Raw genomic sequence first — 25981 nt, forward strand, 5'->3', positions numbered from 1 at the left:
TACTGAAAACATAGATATGAATAGACATGGACATGAATAATATCCTTACTCAATATTGGATTGTAATGAGTTCACAGTATATAATGTTACTATTCCCTTCTGTTATAGGATACAATATGTGCAGAAAAAAGTATAAAAATGGTAAATACAACCGGTCTAATATTCAGAGCAATGACAGTTTGAGAAAATACACCGTCTTTTATATAAAGTAATAGTTTAAACAGTCTGGGGTCCAATCATTTATTTTAATTTATCTCAAAAGTTGAATGGGTAAAGTAATATTATCTTTATGGAAAAAACGAAGTTTGCGCATTCCGTCGGTGTCTAATTTTATTATATACTGGTATTATTATTGTGTATTCACTACAATAATTTTAAAATCAGAACCTTACGGAATACGTAAATTTTTATTGAATAAAAATTATAGCTCTTGATCTGCTTGCAGCGTATGCACTATTTTTGTCTTTATTTTTTTTGCACATTTAGCTCTAGATTTTCCACAATTTAGATCTATACATTTACCGCTAGATTATCAATCCATATCTTGTTACATTAAGACTATTATAACATTATTTTTGTGAAATATTGATTGAAACGTGTTCTAACACGTAAGTTAGCTTAACAAATGTCAGTCAATACCTGATGCCACATGGATTCGAATCCAACATGGGACAGATGTTTTTTTCACCCTTTTAAAGTGCCCTTCTATTTTCAAACTGATCAGATGGTGTCAGCTTTATGGTAAAAAGGCTTTTAAGTGGAATCATTATTGAAAACTACACTAACAAAAATGTACATTTTAAAGAAATACTGCTATAGCCCGATCGGAATTATTTAGTGATTGAACCCAGGTTGTTAAAAACACATTTTCATAAGATCTTTAGTTTCTTAATAGTAATTAAACATCCTTTATCCGATGTATCCATCAAAGAACAGTCTATCACAATTGTGTAGTATACATTGTTTCTTTCCTTCGAAGTACAGTTTATCACATTTTTGTAATATCCATGCTTTCTTAATACCATACACATTTCATGTATCCTTCGAAACACAATTTATCACATGTTTGTAATATCCATGCTTTCTTAATAATATACACCATTTATAAATCAACAACATTGAATATATTCCTATTTTCTTTTTGTTATGTACCCCCAAAATTGTTTGGGGAGCATATAGCCGCCGCTTCGTCTGTCCGTGTGTCCGTCCGTCCGTGCATATTTTTATCTGGGCTATTTCTCAGCAATTTATGACCGGAATACGTATTTTTAACCCATTTATGCCTAGCGTCCTGAAAAAAGGACTTTGCAAACAGCGTAGACCTAGATGAGACGCCGCATGATGCGGCGTCTCATCTGGGTCTACGCTGTTTGCTTATAGGAATTTCAGTAAGTAATATTCTAAATATAGAAGTAAATATACTTGACACCCCTAATTTTGGAAATAAATTGATCCAATTTAGAAGGATGGGAGAGTCCACTGGGCATTAATGGGTTAACCTAATCCGCCTGCAATAACAGCGAACATCAATTGGTAATTAAATACCAAATGCGGTGTGGGAATCGCACTAGTTGTTCTCAATTATTCTTCCATGTCAGCGGTAAACATGTGTTTCAACATTATTTGTAATTGCATTTGTTATGGAATCAGTTAAATAAAATCGCCCCTCTCATCTTGTTTAGTTATTGAAACTGAAAGTTAACATATCATTTAAAATCAAAATCTAAACTGAAGGAGTGACAGCTTTCAAAATGAAAATGTTTTAAATAAGGTCTATTTGCACGCTTCGGAGGTGACATATCAATGTAGACCGTGGGAAAACTGACCAGCGTCATTAATAGTCGTTTAATACAGATACAATAAATGTCACTATGTTTTTCAAACACGCATGCTTTATTGTTTAAAACATGACGAGCGATTAATCATTCGAAACGCTTCAAAGGTCAAAAAGCGTGGGAATACGATATATATATATATATATATATATATATATATATATATATATATATATATATATATATATATATATATATATATATATATATATATATAAGTCTGTGATCCCAGTTTATTTCGTTTGTGTATTTGTTTTTTGTCTATTTACAAGTCATGTTTAGTACATGTATTCTGTGTCACACTGTCCGGCTGTTGGCAGTCTCTCCCGCGTCTGCATATAAGTTTTACTACATGTCATTGTTAATTTGTTTAATGCGATGGACACATTTAAATTCATGATACAATGCGTATATGCGAGCAACTGTTTTATTTAAAACTGCAAAAATTTAATTTATGCAGTCTCTTAACATTTCAAAACTGATATGGCATACAATTGCGTGAATCTAAGCCGAAAGATATAAAATAATACTCTTGAAGAGAAATACTAAACCTTTATACAGAAAACGAATTTCTCTAAAGGGCATTTTAAAACAGTCGTATTTACACTATATCAAAACAAAACTGTTTGTCATTCATGTTGTCACAGTTGCAAAACGTAATCACTTATATTTTATTGATAACCTTTTTTGTTTAAACAAGTATTTGTGCATCCTACCTCGCGGTAATGCGTCTATAAAAACAACAGCAATAACATATATTCGAAATACTTCACCCTCGCACATTTGCACATGATAAATTCTTTCCTAATTTTAAAATATGAATACAAAAGCCGTCTAGAAGAGACGTCTTTTTCGTTCTTGAAACCCGAATAGTATTTACTGTCCCTTTAACTAAGTTCAGTTGATGTAGGCTCGTTTACATTAGTAAATATTAGTCCGCACCGGCGGATGAATTGAACACGTAAGAAAACGTGGATAAAGCGCATAACACCGCAGTAAGTGTTTATCGTATTTATACATAAAAAATGTGCTTTCATTTAAATAAATTTGAAGATTTAAATTAAGTGATTGTAGTCATACATAAATTTTATTTTAAATAAAATCCGACAAATTCTTTAAAATAAAGTTCAATTTACAAAATAAAACATATTTAATATGCTAGTTAAGTCGCTAATTAAATTGATAAACTAACTTGGCGTTTATAATAATTATTTTGAGTTATCAACACAGATGTGCATTTGTGATAATATAAGTTGTTAAACCTATGTTATGCCTCTTGCTGAAACATTTATTTAGCACTGATTATATACGACAGAGTTCATATACGTCATTCTTTCATTCACATGTATTTTTGGCATAGTAAACCAAGCACGATTAAATAATTTTTATTGTTTATTTTTTACCCAAGAAATCATAATCATGTGTACAAATATAGTTACTCTGTGCATGAGAAAACACACTGTGAAGTGCAAAAGGACTTTTATATAATTTGTGGTAGTAGCAATAGCACTTCAATATGACGAGGAAAGCTTTTCATTGCGGAATTAAGCAACGAGGATTTATGTTTTTAAATATGTTAAGCAATGTATTTCATAAAATTGTCCCGCTGATCTTGTTCAGTTTATGAAACTGAAAGTTGACATATCACTTAAAATAAAATCTGTAGTGAAAGAATGACAACGTTCAAATGACATTAATTTAATAAAGTATACATTGCACGCTTCGATGGTGACGTATCTATGTTGATCGTGGGAAAATCTAAAAACAAATGATTGGCGTAATTATGAATCATTAAACAAATATGTGTCCCCCACTTTGTTGACCAAAACCCAAAAGATTCTCATTGAAGTGTCAAAGGCTGTGACCACAGTTAAATGTGTGTTTTTCGTCTACTTGGGAGTCATTTTTACCACATTTATGTTGTGTCACACTGTCCGACAATTTGATATAAATAAATGGATAACATGCACAAATAGGGTTTTCACCCGCTTCCGCTGATATAACTAGTATGCCAATGTTTATATGTGTATGCTTTGGGCACACTTTTAATCATTATGCAATGTGTATATGTGACAAACCGTTTTATTTAAAACTGCAAACAGAACAATGCCCTCTTTTGGTATTTTATGCACTCTCTTTGTTTTTCAAAACTGCTCTTGCGCATTATAAACTATTGTATCGATGAAATAGTATATAATTGACAATTGTTTTATTAGTTTGTCACAAACTAACAGGGTATTCAACAAAGTATAGTTTACAATGACTTTTTATGCATTAATGTTTGACACTCACGAACTGGAGTCATGTAAAAAATAGTTAAATATATAGTACACTATAGTTCCATATTCTTTTCGTTTACTACCACGTACAGAAAAAAACACACTGTTTTAATAAGGTACACTCCAATACACATATTGGTACTTTATGATACCAAATATAACAAAGTATAGTTTACAATGACTTTTTATGCATTAATGTTTGACACTCACGAAATGGAGTAATGTAAAAATAGTTAAATATATAGTACACTATAGTTCCATATTCTTTTCGTTTACTACCACGTACAGAAAAAACAAAACACTGTTTTAATAAGGTACACTCCAATACACATATTGGTACTTTATGATAATAATATAACAATTTCATAGTTGAGACCTATAAGCCATAAACACCAAAAAAGCTTAAAAGCAGTACTATTTTTTTATTTTTCTCTAAATGACATTTCAAAACAATTCTGTTCACATTAAACACAAAACTGTTTATCATTAATGTTATCCCAGTTGAAAAACAAAATTAATTTGATTGAATTGGTCCCTTTTTTGTTGAAACCATTATGTGCATAATACTACCTCGCGGAAATGCTTCTGCAAAACAACTGCATCAACACATTACAAAGTATTAACCACTAAGCCATATTGAATAAAACCCCACAACATTTAAGTTCTACAAAAAACAAATACAATTAACTGTCCTTTTAACTAAGTTAAGGGGAGGTACGCTCCATCACATTAGTAATTATTGGTCCGCATCTTCGGTTGAATTAAACACTGAGGAAAACGTGGTTAAATCAAACAACTTCGCAGTAAGTGTTTATCGCATTGAAATGATCCAATGCTTTATCTAACAGGGCATTTACAAATTTGAATTAAGTGATTTAAGTAATATAATTATAAATTATAATCAAATACAATCCACAAATAACCATTAAATATTATATAATAATATCATAATTTGCAGAACAAAACTTCTTGAGTTGGCTAGTTTGGTTGCTAATTAAATTGATAAAATAACTTGACATTTGGAGGTAATATTATGAGTTGAGTAAACCGTTGCATTTATGTTAATCGAAGTTGTATAACCAACTGTATACCTCTGGCTACAAACATACAATAATCACTGTTTATTTAATGACAGAGTCCATACATATCGGTCGTTCTTTCACATGTATATTTGTTAAAATTATGCAAAACGTAGTAACACGTTTATTCGTTTTTTTTAAACCACCAAGAGTTTCTTTTGCTGAAGTGGAAGAAGAAACGTAGTTTTCGTGGTAGAAGAAGTCACATAATTGTCTTATTTAAATAGTAAGACCAACTTGCAGATTGTACAATTGATGTTCAGTTTCGACTTATGTGGGCAGTTTGTAAATACTTTTTCTTTCGTTGACACGTAGTAAATGGTATAATTAGACCCTTTATCATACGTGACATGAATAAACAATGGCCTCTCGTCGACGTTGAAGACGTAAGATTAAATAATAACGTGCTTAATTTAACATGAAAGCCCACGCTTATTTACAAACCATTACAACGATGAATTCGGAAAGAGCTATCATTATATAATTTATATCTATAAAACATATAATAGGTAATACTTTCTGAAGCTTTACACAAAATACATATCACGTTTTTTGTGAACTTACATGTAACTACCTTTTGAGAACCAATTACTGAGCAGTAGGGTTTGAACAAGTTTTTCTACGATTACGTGTTCTAATTTTTTTATTATTATAGATACTTTAACAATCAATTACATACAAGTTCCAAATAGGGCTATACGTTATATTTATTGGGACTGCTAGCTTATCAAATATATAACTTACTTCAGTGTTTTGTTTTATATTTATGCTACAAAATCGATCTTAAGACGTTAATATTAATGATACGTTACAATATGCGACCGGAGTCTTCCAAAATACCTGAACAACGTGTTTTATTGTGTTTTTTTTTTTCGTTTTTTTTCTTGTTAAACACCTGCTTACGTAAATCATTAACAATTATTAGTCACGATAACTGAATTATGCGTCGGGTCTTCGATGTATCTTATCAAATATGACACGTTTAAATTCATCAAGTTTAAAGTTTAACTAAATTAGTGTAACCAGTTTTGTGCAGCGGCATTATGTTTTTATATAAACGAAAGCAGATATAATTACATAGCTTGCTATTTCTCTATTATTGAACAAAAACCTAAAGGCGTCACGTTTAAACAAGACTTGTAAAGGTTTAACAAGCGTGATCTGCAGTAATCGGATTAAGCATACATTTATAATATGAGTTGTAATCGTATCAATGGAATTAATTGAGTGCTCTTAGCAAAACCATAATGTTTGGACATACACTGCATTGGCTTTGCTGCTCATGCAGATATTTTATGACCCATGTGACCATTGAATAATAAGTACTACATGCGTGTTCATACAATGCCTCATAACTCCGCTCGCTTACTGAAGACACAGTTATTTGAACCTCTTGAATGCCAGCACCTATTTCGACGATAAAAGAAAGAACTTCTCAAATAAATAACCGATATTTTAACTCTTTACTTTTATTACAGGTGTATGTATACGGCAGGACAAGACGCATAACTTACGTGCAATGGCCATGTTATCATGCCTTGCCATCGGACTACTGGGTTTCGCCATTCGGATGACTTCCGCTTCCGGTACGTGTGAACGAAGGATGGACTCCGCTGAATCCCGAATTCCTAAAGGCATGCCCATAGCTGACTTCGATTTCTGGGTTAGTATTCAATGCGTCGATTTTTTATCTTTGAAACTCAATCCCGTCAGACATGCTCATATATTGATAACTTTAAATTATGGGTGCGAGCAGATGTGTTGTTCATCAGCAGTAACTTAGCTATTATACTTATATATATAGCGGACTTGGAAAGTATACATTTTCAATATTGGACGTTAGATTTGAACGTTTAATTGGTACCAGCGGATTGGTTCAATGACGTGACGTCGATTTGTGACGTAACGTTAAAGACGTGACGTCGTTACTTAGTGATGTACTGGATTGACACAAGGATTGTACATATATTTTGGATCGTTAATAAATGCTCATACCAAAAGCGGGTATTTGGCGTTTATATTGTTCCCCCTATCGGGGAAATAGTAAATTACGGATTTCCCATTATCGGTGATAATTCTCAGTAAACAGCAAAATAGTAAAATTCCCATTATCGGGGAAACTTTTTAACAAATATTTTACAAAAGCCCTCATTCATAACGAAATGCTTTTCTACAGTTGATTTCGATTTCTGGGTAAATATGAACGTTATGATCTTAGATATAAATCCCAATTCATCACCAAAACATTTATATCTTAGACGGACATTTAAATTCCTTCAATCATTATTTTCTTTAGCTTTTATATATATGTGTGTTAACGTTTTGATTGTTGAATCTAGATTTATCAGAACAGGCTTTTCTAAAGCTAACTGCGATTTCCGAGAAGGACTTATTGATCTTGAACCTTAACACCGCCAATACGTTTGATAGTTTAATAATTCATGATATCTTAGCAAACATTTATAACAGAACTATCGCTAAATAAACCTCTATAATTAGCAATCATTTATAACAGAACTATCGCTTACTAAACGCTCTATTGTATTAAGTAACACTCTCGCTAACTTACCGCTCCATATTTAGTAACAAAAGGCTTTAAAACTCGAGTTAACTCAAAAATGTATAATACAATATTTTTAACAATACAAATTACAACCCATATCCTTTAACAAATGAGTGTATCAACACAAACAATAAAAAATATATGCTACTGACAACCCACCCAAGTGATCGGTTCTATTTTCTATCCCAGTATTAATTTGAGTAATTATAGTGACTTTTTTAAACCAAGTTTGAAGGAAGTACGTTTACAATCGGGCCGCATGCGATTTGGAAATATCTTGGGTTTTCAGAGCTGCCATACTAATGCCAAACCAGAGTTTTTGTCAACTATTCCAGATGTTGTCCTAAAAATGTATGAGTTAATTATTTGACGAATACGTTTTGTAAAACACGTGACTGTATGTCGTCGATCGTTTTGCACGGGGCATACGAAGATATAGTATTTGTAATATATTAAAGAACGCATCTTCAATTACAGGTGGTCAACCGGACATTGGGAGAACTGTACTACGCGATGTCCGTTCCTCCTTTATACATACCGGATATTAACTACCATCAGATAATCAAGAAGTTCAATGACTCATACTACGAGGAAGTCGCCATTGGTGACACACCCAGGTAGGGGTTTAATAATAGCACAGACGTCATCTGTTTTGAGATAAAGTAGAAAGTTGACATTGGTAAAAAAAACTTATGTGACTGTTAAAATTAGACATACAGTTTAAAACAATTCCCATATTTCGTGTAATGCTATATCAATTAAAAAGTGCGCACACATTTCTTTGACTGTATTGCATAAACCCTTTAAAGTTCGTCGCTTATACTAACATCACTTCAATTAAAGACTAGCTGATTGTTAAACTAATTTCTTTCCGGATGTATAAAATGTTCCCTGAATATCATAATGCCAATTTAAGTATTTATCAAGTATTTAAACAGTTACAGCTTGAAGGCCAAATCCAGTATATAATCAAATATTATGTTGGTGACTTGTTAGTTTAATTGAGCCTTCTATTGCTTTTCTTCCAGCAAAAAAGTCATTATATACGTTCGCAATTGCGTGTTTCATCTCTAAATTATTCACCATGCTCTATATTCTTGTCAATTTGCTTTCTATGTTTTTTTGAAATCATTGTGTATTGCTTCTGAGTTTGCATCATGCTCTAATGAAACTTTGACTTGGCTTAACTTGCAATAAACTAAGCTAAAGCTGTAATTGTAATCACATATAAGATTGTATTTGATGTTATGTTACATATTCATATACAAAGTTGCCATGCTTAATTGTGTAATACTTTAGAATGATATCTAGCTTAAATCGCGGATGCAAGAAAGAAATCAGACTTCAGATGATATAATATCAGCGCTAGAATATAAATAATGCTAATCGGACTCAAAGTTGTAGGCCGGATCTCCACATCTTATGATACACCCATCTTATCCCTACGCTTAAATAAAGCCGATCTATTATATGCACCCGATGTAGATGTTTCAAAATTATAATAGTTGATATGACATGTTATTTAGGATGTGGTGGTGCGGTGGTCGAGTGGTAACGCTTCAAGTGTTTCCCACCCAACTAAGGATGTACTGGTATGAAACCCAGGTAATTCTCGCGTGTATCGGTGCTATACACTGAGCACGTAAAAGAACCAAGGTATCTATTCGCAAAGAGCTAGGGTATCGCACCAGGATACCTTGTATCCCAAAACTGACTCTTCTTCTTGCTGTCTCTTCAGCAAAACCAAAGGACCCCATTGGAAATAAGTGCTTGCACTTTCATGGGTTATCCTTGACTGCAAGGTCAAATAAATACAAGGATAACAATTTTGTTTAGTTTTGTTTGTGTTCATCCACATTATTTGTTTTTTTATTAAACTATTAATAAGGGCTAAACAAAATATTAACTTTATTTGCTCCAGTTCGCCAAAGCAGTGCAATAGTTATGTGTTTCCTTGGATACCAGCTAGTTCGACACAAGCCAGCTTCCACAGGAATGGTAAACCAGGTAAAGGAATTGTTGTCATACTTTATTAGACGGCTAACAGACTCCCATGGTAATACCTCTAAGTTTACGGAAGCTTAAACATAAACAAATGGTTTTATGTCCGAAAACTTTGATGCATAAACATATTCATAGAAGTCATAAAGGAATAGTGCAACAACGTGAGAGTATTACTCTGTATGACGGCACTTGTCAATATAAAGAAGTGGTACTTCACGAAGTGGTATTTACTAGCCCACTCAAAATGATAGAGTGTGCTAGTAAATACCACTTCGTAAAGTATTAAATACTTCAAGCTATGTTTGCAATGAATTTAAAACCATATAATATTGTTGATGTAGTTTTACAGAAAGATTTTTCTTTGATCACCACGTACACAGATGAGCATTTAATATTCTGTAGGATGACCCTCCAACAGCTATCAGTATAATCAAAATTGGCAGTTGTTCTCGCAGTGAAACATACTGAAAACGGTGAATAGATAAAGAAGATTGAAAGACAACATTAAGCTTGCAGCTGAAACATACTAACCGTATGTTTGTGTATTTCAAAGTTTATGAGGTCATTCCGCGACTGAGGCTGCATTAATTATCTAGCGTATGCCTAAGTACCCAAATTAAAGTAAATGTAGCGGTTCACTGACATTTTGCAAGTCATCAGCCTGGATTTATTACCGTCATCCGATTGTAAATCTGTTATGAAATGTGTCAACGGATCAACGCAAATAGGAAGAATTTTGATAAAATGTAACTGTCCGAAAATTTTAGTCATTTATATAAGGGGAAAATCTGGGTGTCCGAAAAATAAGAGTTACAAAATATAATTATTCGGGCTGAAAAAAGAGGGTGTCCGAAAACTTAGAGTGTCCTAAAACTTAAAGTAATGACGGTATATCCCTATTTAATGTCATCCTGCAGATGTCACGTATCCGTTATCAGCGACGATCAATATCACATATGCAGAGGAAAGTGTGATTTTTACCATTGATCAGTAACTCAGCGTAGAGAAACGATTGTAAAGATACATTATTTTGTGGTGGATCAATACAATATACTATGTCTGAACTGGGAACCGGATTTTCCTTAAATTAATTGTACCTTTATAGGCATTCGATGGAATTCCTCATAGTTTGTGGTTATAACAGAATACAATTTCTTCAAACACGCCCAATAAGTAATGCTTAAATAGCAAATATAAAAATCACAATGTTTTATCATGCGTGCATCTGGAAGATTTTCAACTTGTATCTGTAATGCAACGCTTGCTTTACGGATTTGCACAGACATTTAGAATTGTATAACCACATTGGTCCAATCCCTCCTGCACATTTGTGACACACAAAAGGATGTCGTTCTTTAAAAGAGCCTTAATAGTTATTGTATGTCTTACTCCGTTCGTCTTTTTTTTATCAACGTGTGACAATCATATGACGGTGTCAATTTATTAATATGCGTGGAACTAGCATTGTGTCGTCACACTTATATAGTTATATTATATTACTTTAATGTATACATTTGACGTGATACTCTCACATTTCAAAATACAATAATCAAGTGTTTGACCACATTGGATCATATACAGTTCTATTTTCATCAAGCAACATTCAGCAATATTTGTAACTATTTTTTAGATAATATCTTCGTTGTGTTCTCGTCCTGTCCCAAGAAGTACATATGGGTCTATCGATGCACGCAGTTCACGCGTTCATCTCGGTGCCCGCTGTCCCACACTTTCCTCGGGTTGTTCATCAACGAAGGAATATCTGATTTCGGCTCGCCATCCTACCTGGATGACTTGCCACTGCAGGATATGCTCATGGATTTGTGTCCTACGCGTGTGAAGTTTGGGGTCTCAGAATTCAAATGGTTCTATTCGTATGGAGCCAACAGTAAGCATACAATATTATTCTTAAATTTTCGAATAGTTATTTTTAATTTATCTGGGGGGAGCATTGGGCGTCGATGTCCACGTCTGAACTTGAATTTAAATGTCGGCTTCTTGTGTTAGCAGACACATAGTGTTATTTTAACTCGACTTTCAGGATTATCTTCATTCAGACGAATCAGATTATATAAACTACATTACGGCATTCAGTTCCATATTAAAAAAGAACCTTATCCGTCCATACAAGAGACATTTTGCCTTTGTACGTCTAATGCCAATTTGTTTAATTACGTATTCGATCAACTATATCTCAAACTTGGAGCTACAACACGATAAAAGTAATGCATTTCAATTTAGAACTTACCGTATATATTATATATAAATTGCATCATATACCACCTAGTTATGGTTTATCTCACAATAATATTATGTAATATTGCACATCCCACTCATTTATATTTTTGGTAAATGTTAACATTATAAAGAAATCACAAGCTGTTCACTTAAAACAATGGAACGTGTTTGTCAAATACTGTATAAGTTGCACACCAGAATGTGCATTTCACAGTTGTATACGTTTTAACTTCGAACACTGAGCAGTCTAGACGTGTCTGTCTGTACGAGCAGTTTCATCCGGGTATGGTTCGATTGTTTACAGCTGTAACGTTATTATGTTTATTAATTACAAAGATGAGTTAGTTCGTTATTTAAACCTGTAATAACCTGAAAAGTTGGACGAGAAGAGCGCAGTATCATGATAGGCAGTGTTTATAAATTATGCATGTAAAGGTACAGTCTAATTTCAAATGTGTTTGTGTTTTCTTAAGAATACATAATGCATGTATATAGATCGAAAGGTTTTCATTTTACAAAAATAAAGGAGCATATGCTGTGGAAACATACTTCAATTATTTGAGTAATTTAAATTTGCCTTAAATGTACTTGGGTCGGCTCGATAAACGACATTTCCGACACACGATATTCTACTGACAGATAGTTATAACTATCCATGTGAATGGAGGTAGCAATGTGTGGTATAGCTCATATCTCATGCTTCATGCATGTGTGTTTCAGCTTTATGTGATCCAGGCTTTGTGCAAACCTAGTCCAGGGTATGATGGCTGAATATGTTGCAGTCCATTGGAAGAAACCTTTTCCATTATATAGAAGCAGTTTTCACATACGATTTAAATAGAATACATTTTTGTATATTATTTACTTTCTTGCATATGTTTCCACAAACATATACGTATGTACTTGTAGCTTTGTCTGATTAAAACATAGACTATATAAGTATATAGTTATTCAATTGGTTAAATGATTTATATGTTAATGGTAAGTAAACTACACATTTCCATTTGTATTCAATTGGTTCATTGATTAATATGTAAATGGTAAATAAATCACTATTTTGCATGATTATTCAATTGGTTCTTTTTTTAAATCTCAATGTTAAGTAAAACACACTGTTGCATGATTATTCAATTGGTTCATTGAGCTATATGTTAATGGTAAATAAACTACACATTTCCAGTGTTATTCAATTGGTTCATTTATTAATATTTTAATGGTAAATACAACACACTGTTACATGATTATTCAATTGGTACATTGGTAAATATGTAAATGTTAAAAAAACACATTGTTCCCTGATAATTGAATTGGTTCATTGATAATTATGTGAATGGTAACAAATAAACTGTTTTATGATTATCCCATTTGTTCATTTGTTAATATATAAATGGTAAATGAAACACACTGTTGCATGATTATTTCATATACGTCATTCTTTCATTCACATGTATTTTTGGCATAGTAAACCAAGCACGATTAAATAATTTTTATTGTTTATTTTTTACCCAAGAAATCATAATCATGTGTACAAATATAGTTACTCTGTGCATGAGAAAACACACTGTGAAGTGCAAAAGGACTTTTATATAATTTGTGGTAGTAGCAATAGCACTTCAATATGACGAGGAAAGCTTTTCATTGCGGAATTAAGCAACGAGGATTTATGTTTTTAAATATGTTAAGCAATGTATTTCATAAAATTGTCCCGCTGATCTTGTTCAGTTTATGAAACTGAAAGTTGACATATCACTTAAAATAAAATCTGTAGTGAAAGAATGACAACGTTCAAATGACATTAATTTAATAAAGTATACATTGCACGCTTCGATGGTGACGTATCTATGTTGATCGTGGGAAAATCTAAAAACAAATGATTGGCGTAATTATGAATCATTAAACAAATATGTGTCCCCCACTTTGTTGACCAAAACCCAAAAGATTCTCATTGAAGTGTCAAAGGCTGTGACCACAGTTAAATGTGTGTTTTTCGTCTACTTGGGAGTCATTTTTACCACATTTATGTTGTGTCACACTGTCCGACAATTTGATATAAATAAATGGATAACATGCACAAATAGGGTTTTCACCCGCTTCCGCTGATATAACTAGTATGCCAATGTTTATATGTGTATGCTTTGGGCACACTTTTAATCATTATGCAATGTGTATATGTGACAAACCGTTTTATTTAAAACTGCAAACAGAACAATGCCCTCTTTTGGTATTTTATGCACTCTCTTTGTTTTTCAAAACTGCTCTTGCGCATTATAAACTATTGTATCGATGAAATAGTATATAATTGACAATTGTTTTATTAGTTTGTCACAAACTAACAGGGTATTCAACAAAGTATAGTTTACAATGACTTTTTATGCATTAATGTTTGACACTCACGAACTGGAGTCATGTAAAAAATAGTTAAATATATAGTACACTATAGTTCCATATTCTTTTCGTTTACTACCACGTACAGAAAAAAACACACTGTTTTAATAAGGTACACTCCAATACACATATTGGTACTTTATGATACCAAATATAACAAAGTATAGTTTACAATGACTTTTTATGCATTAATGTTTGACACTCACGAAATGGAGTAATGTAAAAATAGTTAAATATATAGTACACTATAGTTCCATATTCTTTTCGTTTACTACCACGTACAGAAAAAACAAAACACTGTTTTAATAAGGTACACTCCAATACACATATTGGTACTTTATGATAATAATATAACAATTTCATAGTTGAGACCTATAAGCCATAAACACCAAAAAAGCTTAAAAGCAGTACTATTTTTTTATTTTTCTCTAAATGACATTTCAAAACAATTCTGTTCACATTAAACACAAAACTGTTTATCATTAATGTTATCCCAGTTGAAAAACAAAATTAATTTGATTGAATTGGTCCCTTTTTTGTTGAAACCATTATGTGCATAATACTACCTCGCGGAAATGCTTCTGCAAAACAACTGCATCAACACATTACAAAGTATTAACCACTAAGCCATATTGAATAAAACCCCACAACATTTAAGTTCTACAAAAAACAAATACAATTAACTGTCCTTTTAACTAAGTTAAGGGGAGGTACGCTCCATCACATTAGTAATTATTGGTCCGCATCTTCGGTTGAATTAAACACTGAGGAAAACGTGGTTAAATCAAACAACTTCGCAGTAAGTGTTTATCGCATTGAAATGATCCAATGCTTTATCTAACAGGGCATTTACAAATTTGAATTAAGTGATTTAAGTAATATAATTATAAATTATAATCAAATACAATCCACAAATAACCATTAAATATTATATAATAATATCATAATTTGCAGAACAAAACTTCTTGAGTTGGCTAGTTTGGTTGCTAATTAAATTGATAAAATAACTTGACATTTGGAGGTAATATTATGAGTTGAGTAAACCGTTGCATTTATGTTAATCGAAGTTGTATAACCAACTGTATACCTCTGGCTACAAACATACAATAATCACTGTTTATTTAATGACAGAGTCCATACATATCGGTCGTTCTTTCACATGTATATTTGTTAAAATTATGCAAAACGTAGTAACACGTTTATTCGTTTTTTTTAAACCACCAAGAGTTTCTTTTGCTGAAGTGGAAGAAGAAACGTAGTTTTCGTGGTAGAAGAAGTCACATAATTGTCTTATTTAAATAGTAAGACCAACTTGCAGATTGTACAATTGATGTTCAGTTTCGACTTATGTGGGCAGTTTGTAAATACTTTTTCTTTCGTTGACACGTAGTAAATGGTATAATTAGACCCTTTATCATACGTGACATGAATAAACAATGGCCTCTCGTCGACGTTGAAGACGTAAGATTAAATAATAACGTGCTTAATTTAACATGAAAGCCCACGCTTATTTACAAACCATTACAACGATGAATTCGGAAAGAGCTATCATTATATAATTTATATCTATAAAACATATAATAGGTAATACTTTCTGAAGCTTTACACAAAATACATATCACGTTTTTTGTGAACTTACATGTAACTACCTTTTGAGAACCAATTACTGAGCAGTAGGGTTTGAACAAGTTTTTCTACGATTACGTGTTCTAATTTTTTTATTATTATAGATACTTTTACAATCAATTACATACAAGTTCCAAATAGGGCTATACGTTATATTTATTGGGACTGCTAGCTTATCAAATATATAACTTACTTCAGTGTTTTGTTTTATATTTATGCTACAAAATCGATCTTAAGACGTTAATATTAATGATACGTTACAATATGCGACCGGAGTCTTCCAAAATACCTGAACAACGTGTTTTATTGTGTTTTTTTTTTCGTTTTTTTTCTTGTTAAACACCTGCTTACGTAAATCATTAACAATTATTAGTCACGATAACTGAATTATGCGTCGGGTCTTCGATGTATCTTATCAAATATGACACGTTTAAATTCATCAAGTTTAAAGTTTAACTAAATTAGTGTAACCAGTTTTGTGCAGCGGCATTATGTTTTTATATAAACGAAAGCAGATATAATTACATAGCTTGCTATTTCTCTATTATTGAACAAAAACCTAAAGGCGTCACGTTTAAACAAGACTTGTAAAGGTTTAACAAGCGTGATCTGCAGTAATCGGATTAAGCATACATTTATAATATGAGTTGTAATCGTATCAATGGAATTAATTGAGTGCTCTTAGCAAAACCATAATGTTTGGACATACACTGCATTGGCTTTGCTGCTCATGCAGATATTTTATGACCCATGTGACCATTGAATAATAAGTACTACATGCGTGTTCATACAATGCCTCATAACTCCGCTCGCTTACTGAAGACACAGTTATTTGAACCTCTTGAATGCCAGCACCTATTTCGACGATAAAAGAAAGAACTTCTCAAATAAATAACCGATATTTTAACTCTTTACTTTTATTACAGGTGTATGTATACGGCAGGACAAGACGCATAACTTACGTGCAATGGCCATGTTATCATGCCTTGCCATCGGACTACTGGGTTTCGCCATTCGGATGACTTCCGCTTCCGGTACGTGTGAACGAAGGATGGACTCCGCTGAATCCCGAATTCCTAAAGGCATGCCCATAGCTGACTTCGATTTCTGGGTTAGTATTCAATGCGTCGATTTTTTATCTTTGAAACTCAATCCCGTCAGACATGCTCATATATTGATAACTTTAAATTATGGGTGCGAGCAGATGTGTTGTTCATCAGCAGTAACTTAGCTATTATACTTATATATATAGCGGACTTGGAAAGTATACATTTTCAATATTGGACGTTAGATTTGAACGTTTAATTGGTACCAGCGGATTGGTTCAATGACGTGACGTCGATTTGTGACGTAACGTTAAAGACGTGACGTCGTTACTTAGTGATGTACTGGATTGACACAAGGATTGTACATATATTTTGGATCGTTAATAAATGCTCATACCAAAAGCGGGTATTTGGCGTTTATATTGTTCCCCCTATCGGGGAAATAGTAAATTACGGATTTCCCATTATCGGTGATAATTCTCAGTAAACAGCAAAATAGTAAAATTCCCATTATCGGGGAAACTTTTTAACAAATATTTTACAAAAGCCCTCATTCATAACGAAATGCTTTTCTACAGTTGATTTCGATTTCTGGGTAAATATGAACGTTATGATCTTAGATATAAATCCCAATTCATCACCAAAACATTTATATCTTAGACGGACATTTAAATTCCTTCAATCATTATTTTCTTTAGCTTTTATATATATATGTGTGTTAACGTTTTGATTGTTGAATCTAGATTTATCAGAACAGGCTTTTCTAAAGCTAACTGCGATTTCCGAGAAGGACTTATTGATCTTGAACCTTAACACCGCCAATACGTTTGATAGTTTAATAATTCATGATATCTTAGCAAACATTTATAACAGAACTATCGCTAAATAAACCTCTATAATTAGCAATCATTTATAACAGAACTATCGCTTACTAAACGCTCTATTGTATTAAGTAACACTCTCGCTAACTTACCGCTCCATATTTAGTAACAAAAGGCTTTAAAACTCGAGTTAACTCAAAAATGTATAATACAATATTTTTAACAATACAAATTACAACCCATATCCTTTAACAAATGAGTGTATCAACACAAACAATAAAAAATATATGCTACTGACAACCCACCCAAGTGATCGGTTCTATTTTCTATCCCAGTATTAATTTGAGTAATTATAGTGACTTTTTTAAACCAAGTTTGAAGGAAGTACGTTTACAATCGGGCCGCATGCGATTTGGAAATATCTTGGGTTTTCAGAGCTGCCATACTAATGCCAAACCAGAGTTTTTGTCAACTATTCCAGATGTTGTCCTAAAAATGTATGAGTTAATTATTTGACGAATACGTTTTGTAAAACACGTGACTGTATGTCGTCGATCGTTTTGCACGGGGCATACGAAGATATAGTATTTGTAATATATTAAAGAACGCATCTTCAATTACAGGTGGTCAACCGGACATTGGGAGAACTGTACTACGCGATGTCCGTTCCTCCTTTATACATACCGGATATTAACTACCATCAGATAATCAAGAAGTTCAATGACTCATACTACGAGGAAGTCGCCATTGGTGACACACCCAGGTAGGGGTTTAATAATAGCACAGACGTCATCTGTTTTGAGATAAAGTAGAAAGTTGACATTGGTAAAAAAAACTTATGTGACTGTTAAAATTAGACATACAGTTTAAAACAATTCCCATATTTCGTGTAATGCTATATCAATTAAAAAGTGCGCACACATTTCTTTGACTGTATTGCATAAACCCTTTAAAGTTCGTCGCTTATACTAACATCACTTCAATTAAAGACTAGCTGATTGTTAAACTAATTTCTTTCCGGATGTATAAAATGTTCCCTGAATATCATAATGCCAATTTAAGTATTTATCAAGTATTTAAACAGTTACAGCTTGAAGGCCAAATCCAGTATATAATCAAATATTATGTTGGTGACTTGTTAGTTTAATTGAGCCTTCTATTGCTTTTCTTCCAGCAAAAAAGTCATTATATACGTTCGCAATTGCGTGTTTCATCTCTAAATTATTCACCATGCTCTATATTCTTGTCAATTTGCTTTCTATGTTTTTTTGAAATCATTGTGTATTGCTTCTGAGTTTGCATCATGCTCTAATGAAACTTTGACTTGGCTTAACTTGCAATAAACTAAGCTAAAGCTGTAATTGTAATCACATATAAGATTGTATTTGATGTTATGTTACATATTCATATACAAAGTTGCCATGCTTAATTGTGTAATACTTTAGAATGATATCTAGCTTAAATCGCGGATGCAAGAAAGAAATCAGACTTCAGATGATATAATATCAGCGCTAGAATATAAATAATGCTAATCGGACTCAAAGTTGTAGGCCGGATCTCCACATCTTATGATACACCCATCTTATCCCTACGCTTAAATAAAGCCGATCTATTATATGCACCCGATGTAGATGTTTCAAAATTATAATAGTTGATATGACATGTTATTTAGGATGTGGTGGTGCGGTGGTCGAGTGGTAACGCTTCAAGTGTTTCCCACCCAACTAAGGATGTACTGGTATGAAACCCAGGTAATTCTCGCGTGTATCGGTGCTATACACTGAGCACGTAAAAGAACCAAGGTATCTATTCGCAAAGAGCTAGGGTATCGCACCAGGATACCTTGTATCCCAAAACTGACTCTTCTTCTTGCTGTCTCTTCAGCAAAACCAAAGGACCCCATTGGAAATAAGTGCTTGCACTTTCATGGGTTATCCTTGACTGCAAGGTCAAATAAATACAAGGATAACAATTTTGTTTAGTTTTGTTTGTGTTCATCCACATTATTTGTTTTTTTATTAAACTATTAATAAGGGCTAAACAAAATATTAACTTTATTTGCTCCAGTTCGCCAAAGCAGTGCAATAGTTATGTGTTTCCTTGGATACCAGCTAGTTCGACACAAGCCAGCTTCCACAGGAATGGTAAACCAGGTAAAGGAATTGTTGTCATACTTTATTAGACGGCTAACAGACTCCCATGGTAATACCTCTAAGTTTACGGAAGCTTAAACATAAACAAATGGTTTTATGTCCGAAAACTTTGATGCATAAACATATTCATAGAAGTCATAAAGGAATAGTGCAACAACGTGAGAGTATTACTCTGTATGACGGCACTTGTCAATATAAAGAAGTGGTACTTCACGAAGTGGTATTTACTAGCCCACTCAAAATGATAGAGTGTGCTAGTAAATACCACTTCGTAAAGTATTAAATACTTCAAGCTATGTTTGCAATGAATTTAAAACCATATAATATTGTTGATGTAGTTTTACAGAAAGATTTTTCTTTGATCACCACGTACACAGATGAGCATTTAATATTCTGTAGGATGACCCTCCAACAGCTATCAGTATAATCAAAATTGGCAGTTGTTCTCGCAGTGAAACATACTGAAAACGGTGAATAGATAAAGAAGATTGAAAGACAACATTAAGCTTGCAGCTGAAACATACTAACCGTATGTTTGTGTATTTCAAAGTTTATGAGGTCATTCCGCGACTGAGGCTGCATTAATTATCTAGCGTATGCCTAAGTACCCAAATTAAAGTAAATGTAGCGGTTCACTGACATTTTGCAAGTCATCAGCCTGGATTTATTACCGTCATCCGATTGTAAATCTGTTATGAAATGTGTCAACGGATCAACGCAAATAGGAAGAATTTTGATAAAATGTAACTGTCCGAAAATTTTAGTCATTTATATAAGGGGAAAATCTGGGTGTCCGAAAAATAAGAGTTACAAAATATAATTATTCGGGCTGAAAAAAGAGGGTGTCCGAAAACTTAGAGTGTCCTAAAACTTAAAGTAATGACGGTATATCCCTATTTAATGTCATCCTGCAGATGTCACGTATCCGTTATCAGCGACGATCAATATCACATATGCAGAGGAAAGTGTGATTTTTACCATTGATCAGTAACTCAGCGTAGAGAAACGATTGTAAAGATACATTATTTTGTGGTGGATCAATACAATATACTATGTCTGAACTGGGAACCGGATTTTCCTTAAATTAATTGTACCTTTATAGGCATTCGATGGAATTCCTCATAGTTTGTGGTTATAACAGAATACAATTTCTTCAAACACGCCCAATAAGTAATGCTTAAATAGCAAATATAAAAATCACAATGTTTTATCATGCGTGCATCTGGAAGATTTTCAACTTGTATCTGTAATGCAACGCTTGCTTTACGGATTTGCACAGACATTTAGAATTGTATAACCACATTGGTCCAATCCCTCCTGCACATTTGTGACACACAAAAGGATGTCGTTCTTTAAAAGAGCCTTAATAGTTATTGTATGTCTTACTCCGTTCGTCTTTTTTTTATCAACGTGTGACAATCATATGACGGTGTCAATTTATTAATATGCGTGGAACTAGCATTGTGTCGTCACACTTATATAGTTATATTATATTACTTTAATGTATACATTTGACGTGATACTCTCACATTTCAAAATACAATAATCAAGTGTTTGACCACATTGGATCATATACAGTTCTATTTTCATCAAGCAACATTCAGCAATATTTGTAACTATTTTTTAGATAATATCTTCGTTGTGTTCTCGTCCTGTCCCAAGAAGTACATATGGGTCTATCGATGCACGCAGTTCACGCGTTCATCTCGGTGCCCGCTGTCCCACACTTTCCTCGGGTTGTTCATCAACGAAGGAATATCTGATTTCGGCTCGCCATCCTACCTGGATGACTTGCCACTGCAGGATATGCTCATGGATTTGTGTCCTACGCGTGTGAAGTTTGGGGTCTCAGAATTCAAATGGTTCTATTCGTATGGAGCCAACAGTAAGCATACAATATTATTCTTAAATTTTCGAATAGTTATTTTTAATTTATCTGGGGGGAGCATTGGGCGTCGATGTCCACGTCTGAACTTGAATTTAAATGTCGGCTTCTTGTGTTAGCAGACACATAGTGTTATTTTAACTCGACTTTCAGGATTATCTTCATTCAGACGAATCAGATTATATAAACTACATTACGGCATTCAGTTCCATATTAAAAAAGAACCTTATCCGTCCATACAAGAGACATTTTGCCTTTGTACGTCTAATGCCAATTTGTTTAATTACGTATTCGATCAACTATATCTCAAACTTGGAGCTACAACACGATAAAAGTAATGCATTTCAATTTAGAACTTACCGTATATATTATATATAAATTGCATCATATACCACCTAGTTATGGTTTATCTCACAATAATATTATGTAATATTGCACATCCCACTCATTTATATTTTTGGTAAATGTTAACATTATAAAGAAATCACAAGCTGTTCACTTAAAACAATGGAACGTGTTTGTCAAATACTGTATAAGTTGCACACCAGAATGTGCATTTCACAGTTGTATACGTTTTAACTTCGAACACTGAGCAGTCTAGACGTGTCTGTCTGTACGAGCAGTTTCATCCGGGTATGGTTCGATTGTTTACAGCTGTAACGTTATTATGTTTATTAATTACAAAGATGAGTTAGTTCGTTATTTAAACCTGTAATAACCTGAAAAGTTGGACGAGAAGAGCGCAGTATCATGATAGGCAGTGTTTATAAATTATGCATGTAAAGGTACAGTCTAATTTCAAATGTGTTTGTGTTTTCTTAAGAATACATAATGCATGTATATAGATCGAAAGGTTTTCATTTTACAAAAATAAAGGAGCATATGCTGTGGAAACATACTTCAATTATTTGAGTAATTTAAATTTGCCTTAAATGTACTTGGGTCGGCTCGATAAACGACATTTCCGACACACGATATTCTACTGACAGATAGTTATAACTATCCATGTGAATGGAGGTAGCAATGTGTGGTATAGCTCATATCTCATGCTTCATGCATGTGTGTTTCAGCTTTATGTGATCCAGGCTTTGTGCAAACCTAGTCCAGGGTATGATGGCTGAATATGTTGCAGTCCATTGGAAGAAACCTTTTCCATTATATAGAAGCAGTTTTCACATACGATTTAAATAGAATACATTTTTGTATATTATTTACTTTCTTGCATATGTTTCCACAAACATATACGTATGTACTTGTAGCTTTGTCTGATTAAAACATAGACTATATAAGTATATAGTTATTCAATTGGTTAAATGATTTATATGTTAATGGTAAGTAAACTACACATTTCCATTTGTATTCAATTGGTTCATTGATTAATATGTAAATGGTAAATAAATCACTATTTTGCATGATTATTCAATTGGTTCTTTTTTTAAATCTCAATGTTAAGTAAAACACACTGTTGCATGATTATTCAATTGGTTCATTGAGCTATATGTTAATGGTAAATAAACTACACATTTCCAGTGTTATTCAATTGGTTCATTTATTAATATTTTAATGGTAAATACAACACACTGTTACATGATTATTCAATTGGTACATTGGTAAATATGTAAATGTTAAAAAAACACATTGTTCCCTGATAATTGAATTGGTTCATTGATAATTATGTGAATGGTAACAAATAAACTGTTTTATGATTATCCCATTTGTTCATTTGTTAATATATAAATGGTAAATGAAACACACTGTTGCATGATTATTTAATTGATTCATTGGTTAATATGTAAATGGTAAATAAAACACACAATTGCATGATTATTCAATTGGTTTATTTGTTAATATATAAAAATGGAAAATAAAACACACTGCTGCATGATTATTCAATTGGTTTATTGGTTAATATGTAAATGGTAAATAAAACACACTGTTGCATGATTATTCAATTGGTTATTTGTTACAAATGCAAATGGTAAATAAAACACACTGTAGCATGATTATTCAATTGGTTCATAGGTAAATATGTAAATGGTAAATAACACACACTATTTCATGATTGTTCAATTGGTTCATTAGTTAATATGTAAACAGTAAATTAAACACACTGTTGAATGATTCTTCAATTAGTTCATTGGTTGATATGAAATGGTAAATAAAACACAGTGATGCATGATTATTCAATGTGTTCTTTGTAAAAAAAAAAGGTTAATAAAACACACTGTTGCATGATGATGTGTTAATGGTTAATAAACTACACATTTAGATTTTTATTCAATTGGTTAATTGATTAATATGTTAATGGTAAATACAACACACTGTTTCGTGATAATTCAATTGGTTCATTGGCAAATATGTAAATGGTAAATAAAACACACTGTTTCATGACTGTTTAATTGGTTCATTAATTAATATGTAAATGGTAAATAACACACACTGTTGCACGATTATTCAAATTAATTCAATTGGTTCTTTGTTTAAAATGTAAATGGTAAATAAAACACACTGTTTCATGATTGTTCAATTGGTTAATATGTAAATGGTAAATAACACAGAGTGTTTCATGGTTATTCAATCGTTCAAATCATCAAAAGATGCATATAATATATATTTAAGAGCACATGGTAAATGGGCAGTATTACTATTTCCTCAAGAATATCATAACTAAAACGAAAATTTGCGAATCTGAAACAACTTTTTTTAATTTTGTCAATTTACTAAAACGTGAAATCTGTTGGACGGCCCCTTAAACAGTTGTGTTTTAAGACGTTGTGTACGATGAGCTAATAAGAACATATTTAGTAATGATCGTGTACAAAATGCCATTTAAAATTTATTTCTAATCAAATGAAAATTAATTCTGTATGAAATAAAATGGATTGCTAATCGCTATAATTAATGTTGAAATTTTGTTAAAATTAGTCGGACCTGCTTGTCACAAAATCCCAAACATCGCTTAAAAGGCAGTTGCAAATTAAATGTGCCCCGTAATTTGCAGAAATTACATACTATATGTAGGCTCATTTTCACTCTGAATATGATCCCCGTTCTGGGAATACTTGTTTAATTAATAGGCGTATAGTGTCGTCCTATTAGCCAAATAAGGAAAACTGCCCCCCCCCCCCCGGCAGCCATGTTATTCAACTGACCGGAACCATTTTCGAATTCAACTCTCATATCAAGGAAACAAATGTTCTGACCAAATTTCATGAAAATTGGGCCAAAAATGTGACTTCTAGAGTGTTCACATGTTTTGACTATATATGCATATAGAGAAAAACGCCCCGCCCACTGGCGGCTATGTTTTTTCACCGATCTGGACCATTTTCGAACTCGTCCGAGATATCAATAAAACCAATGTTTTGACCAACTTTCATGATAATTGGGCAAAATATGTGACTTCTATAGTGTTTACAAGGTTTCTCTATAGCCAAATAAGGAAAACTGCCCCCCCTCCCCCTGGCAGCCATGTTTTTCAACTGACCGGAACCATTTTCAAACTCAACTCTCATATCAAGGCAACATATATTCTGACCAAATTTCATGAAAATTGGGCCAAAAATGTGACTTCTAGAGTGTTCACATGTTTTGACTATATATGCATATAGAGAAAAATGCCCCGCCCACTGGCGGCCATGTTTTTTCACCGATCTGGACCATTTTCAAACTCATCCGAGATATCAATAAAACCAATGTTTTGACCAACGTTCATGATGATTGGGCAAAAATGTGACTTCTAGAGTGTTTACAAGGTTTCTCTATCGCCAAATAAGGAAAACTGCCCCCCCACCCCCCGGCAGCCATGTTATTCAACTGACCGACACCATTTTCAAATTCAACTCTCATATCAAGGAAACAAATGTTCTGACCAAATTTCATGAAAATTGGGCCAAAAAAGTGACTTCTAGAGTGTTCACATGTTTTCACTATACATGTATACATATAGAGAAAAATGCCCCGCACACTGGCGGCCATGTTTTTTCACCGATCTGGACCATTTTCGAACTCGTCCGAGATATCAATTAAACCAATGTTTTGACTTACTTTCATGATAATTGGGCAAA

At 32.9% G+C, this 25981-nt stretch overlaps 2 protein-coding genes across 5 annotated transcripts; both read left to right on the plus strand.

Moving 5' to 3' along the window:
- The first annotated feature begins 2764 nt into the window (after positions 1 to 2764).
- On the plus strand, positions 2765 to 13063 carry LOC127876116 (uncharacterized). Its single transcript, XM_052421058.1, has 6 exons — positions 2765 to 2830; positions 6672 to 6856; positions 8234 to 8373; positions 9678 to 9763; positions 11391 to 11648; positions 12719 to 13063. Exons 2-6 carry the CDS (start codon positions 6713 to 6715, stop codon positions 12748 to 12750), a joined length of 660 nt encoding a protein of 219 aa, XP_052277018.1. The 5' UTR covers positions 2765 to 2830; positions 6672 to 6712; the 3' UTR covers positions 12751 to 13063.
- LOC127876123 (uncharacterized) lies at positions 7064 to 23329 on the plus strand. Of its 4 annotated transcripts, XM_052421068.1 has the most exons (6): positions 7064 to 7176; positions 17449 to 17461; positions 18500 to 18639; positions 19944 to 20029; positions 21657 to 21914; positions 22985 to 23329. In XM_052421068.1, exons 3-6 carry the CDS (start codon positions 18536 to 18538, stop codon positions 23014 to 23016), a joined length of 480 nt encoding a protein of 159 aa, XP_052277028.1. In that variant the 5' UTR covers positions 7064 to 7176; positions 17449 to 17461; positions 18500 to 18535; the 3' UTR covers positions 23017 to 23329. The 4 variants fall into 4 exon arrangements, with proteins under 4 accessions (XP_052277028.1, XP_052277029.1, XP_052277027.1 ...); XM_052421069.1 differs by lacking the exons at positions 7064 to 7176; positions 17449 to 17461 and adding an exon at positions 7225 to 7386; XM_052421067.1 differs by lacking the exon at positions 7064 to 7176 and having other exon boundaries at positions 17347 to 17461.
- The last annotated feature ends 2652 nt before the right edge of the window (positions 23330 to 25981 follow it).

This window comes from Dreissena polymorpha, chromosome 4 (assembly GCF_020536995.1).
Source record: "Dreissena polymorpha isolate Duluth1 chromosome 4, UMN_Dpol_1.0, whole genome shotgun sequence".
Taxonomy (NCBI): domain Eukaryota; kingdom Metazoa; phylum Mollusca; class Bivalvia; order Myida; family Dreissenidae; genus Dreissena; species Dreissena polymorpha.

Bases quoted from the DNA above. Each gene is read 5' to 3' on its own strand.
- LOC127876116 (XM_052421058.1), top strand. From the start codon at position 6,713: ATGGCCATGTTATCATGCCTTGCCATCGGACTACTGGGTTTCGCCATT. The intron at 8,374-9,677 runs GTAGGGGTTTAA...TATTTGCTCCAG, and splicing joins GCCATTGGTGACACACCCAG to TTCGCCAAAGCAGTGCAATA. The intron at 9,764-11,390 runs GTAAAGGAATTG...ACTATTTTTTAG, and splicing joins CCACAGGAATGGTAAACCAG to ATAATATCTTCGTTGTGTTC.
- LOC127876123 (XM_052421067.1), top strand. From the start codon at position 17,393: ATGTACTGGATTGACACAAGGATTGTACATATATTTTGGATCGTTAAT. The intron at 17,462-18,499 runs GTATTTGGCGTT...CTTCAATTACAG, and splicing joins AATGCTCATACCAAAAGCGG to GTGGTCAACCGGACATTGGG. The intron at 21,915-22,984 runs GTAAGCATACAA...TGTGTGTTTCAG, and splicing joins CTATTCGTATGGAGCCAACA to CTTTATGTGATCCAGGCTTT.